At 40.6% G+C, this 11,856-nt stretch overlaps 1 protein-coding gene across 1 annotated transcript; it reads left to right on the top strand.

The window, feature by feature from the left end:
* The first annotated feature begins 202 nt into the window (after positions 1 to 202).
* Positions 203 to 11,186, top strand: fam83fa (family with sequence similarity 83 member Fa). Its single transcript, XM_079281522.1, has 5 exons — positions 203 to 722; positions 6,274 to 6,441; positions 7,764 to 7,885; positions 9,270 to 10,060; positions 10,683 to 11,186. The coding sequence occupies exons 1-5, from the start codon at positions 249 to 251 to the stop codon at positions 10,730 to 10,732; spliced, it is 1,605 nt and encodes a 534-aa protein (XP_079137648.1). The 5' UTR covers positions 203 to 248; the 3' UTR covers positions 10,733 to 11,186.
* The last annotated feature ends 670 nt before the right edge of the window (positions 11,187 to 11,856 follow it).

The following is an 11,856-nucleotide window of genomic DNA, read 5'->3' as shown; positions in this document are numbered from 1 at the left end:
CATTTATTTTCATGTAGTTACACCTAAATGCTGCCCTCAAAAAGAAAACTACCGGTACATAACATACATATAATACAACTTTTAACGCCAACTGTTTCTTTTATTCTGAAAGTTTTACAACAGGAAGTTTGCGGTGGCGCGTTGATTTCCAACCAGTTAGTTGGTCCCCTCTCCTGTTTCTTACCTGAGAGACTCACCTGAGTACCTGCCGTACCTGTCCGCACAGCGTTGGAGAGCAGCCGACCAGCATGGCGAGGTCTCAGGTGATGTGCATGGACGAGGAGCACGTGAACGAGAAGATCCCGGAGACCAAAGCGGAGTTCTACTACAGCGAGGAGCAGCGCGCGGCTCTGGAGCAGCTCCTGAAGAACGGGGACGGAGCCTTCAAGATGCGCCTCAAGGAGGACAACGCCAAGGACTTCCTCTCGGCCAGGGAGATCGGATTGATCCGGAAAACGTTTCAGGAGTACGACACGGACAGTGAGTCCGAGTCCGGAGAGCACGAGAAGTCCAAGGAGACCTCCAGCGCGGACTCAGGGGTCCACTCCACCTACTGGCCCCAGATGTCCGACACCGAGGTCCCGTCTCTGGACATCGGCTGGCCCGGCAGCAGCGGCGTCTACAAGGGGGTGACCCGGGTGTCCGTGTTCTCCCATCCACCCAAAGAGCCCGGGCCGCACATCAAGGAGGTGGTGAGGAGGCTCATACAGGAGGCCCACAAGGTAACTTGTGTTATTATATTAATAACCTTTATTCTAATGTAAATAGAAAAGTGATGGACTACACAAAAACAAACAAGCATATTCAGTTCTCATTCCAACAAGTTTTCATCAAATGAAAGTAATCTATATTTATCAACCTGTTGGTACAAATACTATCAGTAATATTATCATTTATGAATCAAGGAATGCTATTTTTGAGCATTCGTTTTTAGTTAAATTATTTTGTCCCATGTGTTTTTCCACACCGTTTTAAATAATATTTAAAAATATTTTACACTGTAATCAATACCTTTAAAAAAACATGATTTAAAATGAGCATAACTAAGTCAAACCGTCATAAAAAACAACATAGAACTTATCTGTTCTAATTGATCTGTTATTGTCGTGATGAATCACTCTAAGTATGAAATATCTTTCCAGTTTTCCGAAGTCAACGGTGACATCTTAAAATATCTTATGTTGTCTCAAACTCAAAGATTTTCAATTCACAAATTTAAAAAATGCAGATTAAAGCAACAAATATCACATTTTAAAAGCTATGATTTAGGATTTTTGATTTTGTGAAACATGACTTGCAGGAATCAAAGACCAAAACAGTTGACTATTAAATCTTACAGCACAATGTAGGTTTAAACCTTTTTACTTCAGCCAGAAAAGGTGTGCGTCTGCAAAGAATGACACAGGCAGAGTTGGAACAGTTGGGTCCAATAAACCCCAAAGCCAGTGTTTATGTGTCACAAAGAACACAATGTTGAACCTGAAGTCCTCATGTTACCCCAGGCCTAGTAAAAAGAAAAAGTAAAAGACATTTTTCGATCACATGGAAATAACCGACCATGCAGTAAAGCGTAGCAGTGTGTACTTCATGTCCCTGGCAGCAGAACAATGCCTCTGAAATATTCAAAATGATTGGCTCCAGGTGATCATGTGACCTAAAGGTGAAACCGACAAAAAAAAAACAGGATGAGATTAATCACTGTCACTCCACGTGTTCCTGTCTTTGTGAGTACAGGAGACAGTAATGGATGACAGTGAGAGGTTTAAAGCATGGTTAATGTGCATTTAATCATACTAAACCATTGACTGTTATTATTGAGTAAAATATCGATAATTAAAGGACTATTCATCATTTTTAGTTGAGTCAAGAATTAATTTTTGTTTAAATGTATTGTTAATAGTTTTTATCATTAAAAGGAAGACAAAGCGTCTTTAAACTGTCTTTATGCTAAGCTAAACTAAGCTAACGGCTGCTGCCTGTAGTCTTGTATTTAACGGACAGTCATGGGAGTGATTTCGATCCTCTCATCTCTTTGTTTCTCCAAAAATGTTGAACTATTGCTAGTGATATATGGATACAGGACAGATATTCTTTGTTTTTATGGATATTTTGATTTAAACCCAGATACCTGTCTGCAGGAACTACTCCGCTTCCAATTGTGTCTGACAAGCTTCAGACAGGTTTCAACATGTTCAGTCAAACCCATTTATGACAGTTAGGAGTTATTGTCCAAAATCTCAATGATTATTGTCGCCTCCTTTATTGCACAGCAGCGCCTCATGTGCTCATGCATGCAGTTGGCCTACCTGCATTCAGCGCTGTGTAACATAAAACATACAGTCGATACGTCTACCTCGGTTTATAATCCTTTACATCCTTAAATTGAATGGAAAAGTAAACTAGGTTCCTGTAGTCAGTTCGTCTCGCTCTCACGCAACACTTATGTGGTTTACACATGTTGGTGGCAGATTTAGCGTCCAAATTCTTTGGCATTTTATAAACAATGGGTCTTGGCACAGACGTAAACAAAAGCAGGGTTTTAATTCATAGCCGCTGAGTCTGACTATTTTTCCGTGGATTCTGTCGGCTGAAATGAACTGAAGTGTCTCTTTAACTGCTAAGTACGTCTACTGTATGGTTGATTGCGTGCAGCGAATGTCTCAGGGAGACATCGATTATTGTTTCAATGTATGTTTTAAATCTCCTCTACTTTTGCCTTTATGCTTTTAATGGTTTCATGTGAAGCACTTTGAATTACCTTGTTGTTGAAATGTGCTATACAAATAAACTTGCCTTGCCTTACTCTACAGTAAAATGCAGTACATTCAGGTAGATACTGTATATAGGTAGACAGTGCAGAAATATCCCCAGATACCTTCCATCCAAAACATGGAGCATTATTGCACAACTAATTTCAGCTGCAGTAATTACATAACCAATACAGAACACCTCTAAAACTGATGACACACAAAATCTAATTTTACAGGCTCAGAATTGTCCAGTAAGACACAAAGACAGGTAAAGGTTAACAGCACGCCCAGAGCATCAACAACAATGGCTACATGGGAGAGTCATGTGCAAGTTTAAACAAGCGGAGTCATAAGTGGTGCAGATGGAGAAAAGGCCAAGCAGCTCTAAATGTCAGCTTCACATCAGGACTTGCAGCAGAAAGATACAGTTGATTCAGTACCGGTACTTCTTTATTTCTCCCTCACCCACTCAGAGATTCCCACAGCTCCCTCTGATTGAGGATGAACTTATCCGGACAAGATATAATGTCTATATTGACAGGTCATTCATATCTGCATTAAGTATTTAGGCCTCAACCCACCAGGGGAGTTTTTTCGTGCGATTAATTCACACGTCAAGAATGTTTTGGAACTGTTTTTGTCATATTTTCTCTGAAGGAGGTTGAGCTTTCGCACTGGGAATGAAGGCATCAATCAATCAAGTTGTGCGGAAAGGATTGAATTGCAGTTGTATTCATGAAACAGCACAGAGGAACTTTTTTAGTCCTTTCAATCTTGACAAAGGCAGCACAGACCACAGCCACTCCTTCTCTTCTTACCTTTTAACAATACAAACGGAGACATTTAGTATTTGCTGGCAAGTATTTCACATTGTTTGTGTTGTTAATGTGTTACACCCAGGTGTCTAAAGGCCTTTACTGTCTTCTATTTGAAAACGAATGAAACGTTTTGCCAGTCGGTTGCAATAATCTTGTTTTTAATGTAGTCTTTATTTCTCCGAAACCATGTGGAATAAGGCACTCAGCGTTGTACTTCAGTACAACTTGGACGTACCAGTTTGTGCAACTTTATATTCCTATTCCACTTCATCTCAGAGAGTGTTTATTTTGAATGTTTGAAGTGTCCCTTTATGTCTTGAGAAAATTCTACTACTTCATAAGCAAAATAAACTATGCAAAAAGCCTCTTTGATCAGCTGGAAACTGCTTCGTCACAAAGCTGAAAAGAGAGCTGTTTTCAATAAAACTCAATAAAAGTTGACTTTTTAGAGATACTGGCGCCTTAACTCTGGCCAAGAAAGTGACGATTGTTGTTCCCAAAATGCTTAACTATTTCCTTCACCAAAGTGATTCAAATTTAACCTGAGGGGAACATAAATACAGTATATGTACCAAAGTGCATGATCCTATCACTCAAAACCTACCCAAACTGAACAACAGTGTATAAAGGAGTTAGAATGAGCTCCACTGTAAACATCTGCAGCAGGAATAATGATCCAAAAGATATACATTTGTAATATCCATATTTAATAGTGAGTAATAGTTAACTGAGCTGCTGTCACATGCAAAGGTGTCAGCCAGTAAAACTTGTTTGGAGGCTGTTGAATCAAGTCCAATTATGTAGACGTAATAAGGACATCACATGATTAACTTTAATTTGCCCTCAAGGACATGAAAACACAAAGTTAAACGGTAGAAATCATGAGCTAAAATGAAACCGTTAGCTAAAAGAATAGTTAGCAAGAAGTAATGGATAAACGGTTAGCTAAAAGTGAAATCGTTGAAATTCTTTGCAAAAATAAGTGGTTAAAATGAAACCGTTGATATCGTTAGCTGAAAGTCAAACAGTTAAAGTGGTTGAAAAGTTGACTTTTTAGAGATACTGGCACCTTAACTTAATGTTTAACTATTCCCTTCACCAAAGTGATTAAGATGTAACCTGAGGGGAACGTAAATGTATGTAACAAAATTCATGGCAGTCTAATAGTTGCAGGGACATGTCACTCAAAACCACAAATTTCAATCTGCTGCCACCATCAGATTGCAAATCTGTTTGAGCTGCTGTCTCATGTGAAGCTGTCTGCCAGTAAAACTTGTTTGGAGGCTGTTGGATCAGGTCCAAACATGTAGACGAGAGCCGTGATAAGGAAATAGAAAAGGCCTCACATGATTCACTTTAAATTGCACTCGGACATAAAAACACAGTGTGGCTATAAAAGGCTTCACTGCAATAGTCGTCATGTTTGTTTATTAAAGTATACAGTATTAAAGATGCACTGAAAATACGAAAACGGAAAGTGCATTTGTTGTGAGTACAGTAGACTGATCGTGGTCTTGAGCCCAGTCACGACTGTTGTAATGGTTAGCGGTGCATCGTAATCCTAGCCGTTGCTGCGCTGTGTCTAATCCATCTTGAGTAACCTTTGAATTACCTGGAAAAACAAGTTCCAACGGAAGCATCAACTGTTACTTCCTCAGTAAATTGTACTTAAAGTTTGTATCACGACACAAATTATAAAGAAGTGTCTTTGTGCGCTTGGGTTTATCGACGGTGGGGGTGGTGAAAGATGTCCATGATTCCTAATGCTGCAGCAGGCGGGTCGTTGCTTTAAAAGGTAGGGAGACGTAAATGATCAAATACCCAGAAATCATCAGATGACATCAGTGACGTCCACAAACACACAAACACATCTTTACCAAACCGGCCAGTTGGGGATGTTTCACCGTTGAACTACATGGATAAGAGGAAATAGACTCTGAGAATCGTGTGCTAGCTAGCGGGACAAATACTTGGATCATTTACTTAATGTAAAAGTAGCAATCCTGAAATATAAAATACCTCCACGGTTAGGTTGAAGAAAAAGTTTACAAAGAAAAATGTCCCGTGAGTGTAGCTAAAGGCTATGGAAGAACAGTATAGTTTGATGAAAGTAAGCTAATGGAAACCGTTAGCTGAAAGAGATATATGTGAAATCGTTAGCTAAAAGAAATAGTTAGCAGTTAAAACCTATTCGCTAAAAAACATTTTGCATAAAGTAACGAATAAACAGTTGAAACCACGATCTAATAGAAATAATTAACATAAAGTAATGGCTAAACAGTTAGCTAAAAAGTGAAACAGTTAAAATTGTTAGCTGAAAGTGAAACTGTGGAAATCGTTAGCTAAAAGGATAATGTTGATGAATGTGACTGAATGCTGGTTCATAGTTGTCATTAATAGTCAAGAGTTTAAATGGTGGACATGATGGTTGACATTGTGAAAGGTACTTCATCTGATGGGGCTGTGGTGGTATGTCTGACAAAAAGCTCCGTGAACCACTGGTTTAATTTTTATTTATTTGACTCGCTCATCATCAATACCTCCGTCTGAATCCTAGTGAGGAGAAGTATAAAGAAGCATGCAATGGAAATACTCATGTAAAGTTCAAGTACATAAAATATGTAAATGTGCTGAGTTATATTGCACCACTGCTGCTGTCCCTCTGCTTGGCTGCACTTGAACTCGGCCTCCTCTGTGTTCCCCAGGTAGTGGCCATAGTCATGGACCTCCTGACAGACCTGCAGATCCTCCAGGACCTGCTGGATGCCACGTCACGTCGCGGGGTGGCTGTCTATGCTTTGCTGGAGGCCAGGGGCGTGCCCCACTTCCTGGATATGTGCACTCGGCTGCAGATTAATGCAGTGCATCTGCGGGTGAGCTCAGCAAACACTGGAGACTGTTACAGAGCGTAACAGAGTGGGGAAGGCTCGCTAATACACATACACAAGCAAATGAACATGGAAAGTTTGAACGAAAACACCTCAGTGGGTCACTGATCTACCTCCTTTGCAATAATTATCATGGATTAAAAAGCATCAGGTGTATGTCACGCTCTTCAGGAAATTCCGAACAAGTAATAAACAATTTTGACGTATAGTAGCCGCTGTATTCTGGTCTTTTTAAGGGTCAGTGCATTCAAACCACAAAAAATGACTTTTCCCACCTCTCCCTCGTTGTATCATGCGGATAGTTTCATGTTCATTCACCCGGGCTTTGGTACGTCTACCTCTGCCTTCACTGCAACACTATGGAGGGGAAAGGCATTGGTGCTTCAAGCATTTGAACATTTGAGGAATTTAAAGCCATCTCTTTTTTTTATTGCTTGGGATGACTGGGAAATATATATATATATATATATATATATATATATATATATATATATATATATATATATATATATATATATATATTTTTTTTTTTTTTTTAAAGTATAAGAGATGAATAAAACGTTTAAATGATGGGTAGCAGACATACGATTTTTAAGGAATACCTGAAATATGAACATATATTGATGCTTTCGCCCCACTTCTGTATATACGGGTTAAAAATAGATGAATCATCTTACTTTTATACATTAATATTTAATGCAGTTCTATGTGTTGCAGAACCTGAGAAATGAGAGTAAGAGCTGATCAGGATTCAGAGCGAACAGCAGTTCACTGAGCCACGCTGTCACCCTACCTCCACAGGGACACGCTACCCGGCCTTATCGGAGCTGTGTAGCTCCCGTCTGGTTTGACTGGAGCACTGGGGTGCCTGGTTATGGTGGTGTCAGCTGATAAGGCAGTGAAAGGCCTTTTCAGAGCGCTGGGCTCTGTTACTCTTACTTCTTACAAATGAACATTCATCGACTCTGAGAACAAATCCAACGGCTGTAACTCGATGCGGGCGGAGGAAAAGCCTCCTCCCAGTGTGTCCACTCGGTCTTTACGTCTCCTTTTCTTTCTGGTTCTTTTCTCCTCCCTTTAAGTAAACATGTAGCTAGAGGATTTGAGTTTTGCCCTCTTATTGCTTTAGAAAGTTGTTTTTATGTTCCAAGGTGCGACGGCACAGTTTGACTTGGCACGTCCTCGGATCAGTCACGCGCGATGCAACAGGGGGTGTTTGACAGCTGTGGCTGAGTGAGTTTACTCAGGCTCACCCGTGTGATGCTAAGCTACCCGACGTGTGTAATCACGCCGGTGTTTCTTTACAGAATCTCCGCGTGCGGATGGTGAGAGGCTCGGGGCTGGCCCTGTCGTTTGGAAAGCTGCCCGGGTCCCTGTGCTCCAAGTACATGCTGGTGGACGGAGAGAAAGTCATGTTTGGGTCTTACAGGTGAGCATGAACATCCAGCAACGTTCTGCTGCCGTGCAGTCGGGATTTAACACCAGAACTGAACATACTGCACTGTTTATCCAGATGTTGTGAAGGATGTATTGTGTTTCTTTACTTCTGGTAACTCTTTTGTGAGGAGTCGGTAAAGGTTTAGGAGTCAAAGGGGAAGAGAAACGCATCTTTCTAGTTGATACATTGTAAATATATATATGAAAGCTTATGAAGAACTTTTACAGAGCCAACGAGATGGTTAAACTAAGTAGAATATAGTAGAATATATACAGTATTTCATAACAATAAAACAAATCACAGGATCTTAGTTGGCCCAGCTGTTATTGAACTGTAGGTGTTTAAAGATTTTATTTAGATTTCTCAAATACATACAATCTACCGGTACATCATATACACTTCCTGCATCAGCAATCAGAGACACACAAACCTCACGACAAAACATTCCCGCAGAAACCAACAAGCTCAAACTCTGGATCTTTAAATCTGGTCAAATAAATATGAAAAATATGTAAATAAGCGTAGAAACATGAGCACGTTTATGGGTGTCATGAACAGATTTGTTCTTAAGTTGCACGTACGGACGATTCTTTAGAATGTTTCTGAATAAACCAGACCTGCCGAACGGGTGATGTCATCATATCATCAACGTTTTGTTCTTTCAAAATGTGAAAGCTTTTACAAACGGGAACAAACTCATGAGTTGGGGTTTATTTTGCTCACTGGGTTAAATCTAGCAGTTTAAAATAGTTTGTAAAATAATTCTGGTGCATTTACCAGTTCTGCGTTCGAAAGATAAAACCGTTAAAAACACATTTCTCCTTCATTTGACTCGCTTATTCACTTTCCTTCTGAGAGTTGGATGAGAATATTGATAGCACTTACCGGTAGCTTAGAAACAGCTTGCCTGGCTCTGTGTAAAGGTAACCACACCCACCTGCCTGCACCTCCAAAGCTCACTAATGATACACATCTTGTTTGTTTAATCTGAGAACCGAAGAAGAAATATAACAATTCAAGTTTTTAATAAAGGTTGAGTTGCTGCTTGTTGCCTGGTCAAGAAACAGTCCGGCACAAATTTACATTTCTGTCATTTTCACACTTTGCTTCCTGTCCAGGTGAAACTAACGAGATATAACATGATGATTAGTGAGCTTTGGAGGTGCTGGTAGGTGGAGTTGTTACATTTGGACAAAGCCGGGCTAACGGTTTCCCCCTGTTTCCAGTCTTTATGCTAAGCTAAGCTAACTGGCTGGGAGTTGCCTCATATTTGAGATGTGTCAATCTTCTCATCTAATTTAGAAAGAAAGTGAATAAGCATATTTCCCAAAAATGTCGAAGTCTTTCTCTAACTTTTGCACCATCTCTTCTCCAGCTTCACCTGGAGCTCCTCTCGGATGGACAGGAACACGATCACCGTGATGTCGGGACAGATCGTGGACTCCTTCGACAATGACTTCAGGGAGTTGTACGCTGTGTCCGATGAGGTGGACCTCTACAGAGAGTTCAACATCACCAAGCCGCCAATCGCTACGCCCATCAGGAAGACGAAGGTGGAGAGAATCCAGCCTCTGCCCGTCACCACGTCTCGCTTTCAAGTATCTGTCGGGGACTCCAGACAGGTACCTGCACAGGTACCTGCACATAAATACCACAATCCTAAGTACTCTTTAGTTTTCGGGAACAGTATAGGCCTCACAGGTTCCATGCAAGACCTGTCGACCCCGAGCGACTCGCTGGTCGGCGGGCTGAACGCGAGGAACGGACTGCAGAACAACATCCTTCATGCCAGCAGGAACAGCAGGGGCAAGGCGGACCAGGTCCCCCCACAGAGTCCTGGTCCGCCTGCAGAGGATGAGGATGTTGATGGAAAGGGGGGCTCTAAGAAGAACCCGCTCTTCGGAGCGAAGAAACAACGCAGTTCTTTTAGGCACTTCTTGAACTCTAGAGGAGCCACAGAGACTTTAGTAGAAGGCGTGGTCACTCCCCAGAGCCCCTCCCCCACCTGTAAGGTGTCGGAGACCAATGGCGTTGCAGGAAATGAGGCGGAGGACTCGTTTGAGATCATTGAGGTACCAAGTCTAGCGAAATCCAAAACCAAGAAGCCCTCAAAGCTCCTCCAGAGAAGTATGTCTCTGCAGACCATCAACACCGGAGCCGAAGACGGTACGTCCTCACATAGTCTATTGTTTTACTGTTTTATGGTCCGAATAACAGCTAATAATCTTCCGATTATTTCCTTGATTCATTGATTCATTATTTGGTCTATAAAATGTCAGGGAAAAATGCATGTTACAAAGTCTTCACAATCCCCAAATATGTAGTGTAAAGTGTTATAAAACAGATAAATATTTACATTTGAGCAGCTAAAATGTCATTTTTGTTTGAAAAAATATTTTCCCATAATGAAGATATTAAGCACTTAATTTTCTGTCACTCAAATAATCTACTTGAGTTAATCACACTATCTGATACCGAGTACCAATCCGATACCAGTGTTCAATCAATACGTTGTGGGCCTCACTGTGTGGAAGAGGCGTTCTTTTATGTGGAAGGCAACATTCGGCTTGACTAAAACATTGTTTGTTTTAACTTTAATTAAAGGAATAAGGGATTTGTAGGAATAAAATCATGGATATAAATGGACTGAATTGTTATTTTTAAAATAATAGTATCCGATAACAGATCGGCTCCATTGTCACAGATACCAACAACAAGTGACTGATATTTTGATATCTTTTAAAAGCCATTTTCTTATTGATCCGTCCTTTGTTTTTGTTCCCAACAGGATCTAAAGGCCGCCAGCGGCATCAAAAGAAGAACTGCATCCAGTCATGAGATCAGAAACTAGAGGACAGTCTGTCGTAAAGATCTCACGAGTCCCACAATCCATCACTGAAACCAGGTGACTTCACTGTCCTGCTACACTTCAGGTGGAGGTCCCGATGGGAGTGACCACCGCGGAGATGTGGTAGTTTAACTAGTCATGTGAGGACAAAAACTCCAGAGAATCTCAACGCTGAAGCCAAAGTGCTGATGGAGGGAAATTCCATCGAAGTTTTTTTTCTGTTTTATTGTTTTTTTTTGTATTAAATTAATACAGTTCAGTGTTTTTATATTTCATGCTCGACCCTGAACACCACACAGCGGCCGTGTCACCCAGGTAGCGTGGGTGAACTACGTCACAGCTTGTTGCTATAGAGACAGGAGAAGTGATGAGTGGTGCTGTTTGTCCCTGAGTGTCGCCTTACAGACGACCCTCGGTAACAGAATAGGTGCTGTACAGGCTGTGAATAATGTAGGCTGGGCTGTGTGGGTGACACAGTCCTGCTGTGTGAGGACTTTGTGTGTTTACACTTTTGGTTTATTCAGGAGAAAACAGACCGAGGTTAACATGCGAATCCTTCAGAGCCACTTGAGATGCAAAGAATCCTACTTTTGTAGCAGAAATTGCATAAAAGACATGAAAATAAACTGTAAAAACTGGTTTGTGTGATTGAATGTCAAGCACAAGTCTGAGATAACGAATGTGTGGAATTTGAGGCAAGCCAAAATATCTTCTTAAAAAATGTCAGTGATTTTATACAATGTGAAACAGAATTTAGTCAAAAACCAAAGTTACATTATCATCAGCTCTGTACTTTTCTATGCATGAAAGTAGACGAAGACGAAGTCCCGTTGGTGTTTTATTGTTAATTTCAGGATGAATAATTGTTCAACATTGTTTCATTACTCGACCTAATTTAACAACAACTCCTTGAGAATGATTTACAGAACATGATGTAAGTATTTTTAAAGTCAGTCAAATGTGTATTTGCATCTGCTCTCCGTGTGTGATCGGGGTTGATGAGGAACTACCATCTATATCTATATATATCTATAGATATAGATGAATAGATAATGCCTAATTTGCATATTTAAACATAACATTTCAGAAAACTTGTAATTGTACTTGTAGTCTT

This window comes from Melanostigma gelatinosum (assembly GCF_949748355.1).
Source record: "Melanostigma gelatinosum genome assembly, chromosome: 13".
In the NCBI taxonomy this organism is placed as follows: domain Eukaryota; kingdom Metazoa; phylum Chordata; class Actinopteri; order Perciformes; family Zoarcidae; genus Melanostigma; species Melanostigma gelatinosum.
The sequence above is the reverse complement of the archived record's forward strand: the minus strand, read 5'-3'. Positions and strand labels throughout refer to the sequence as shown.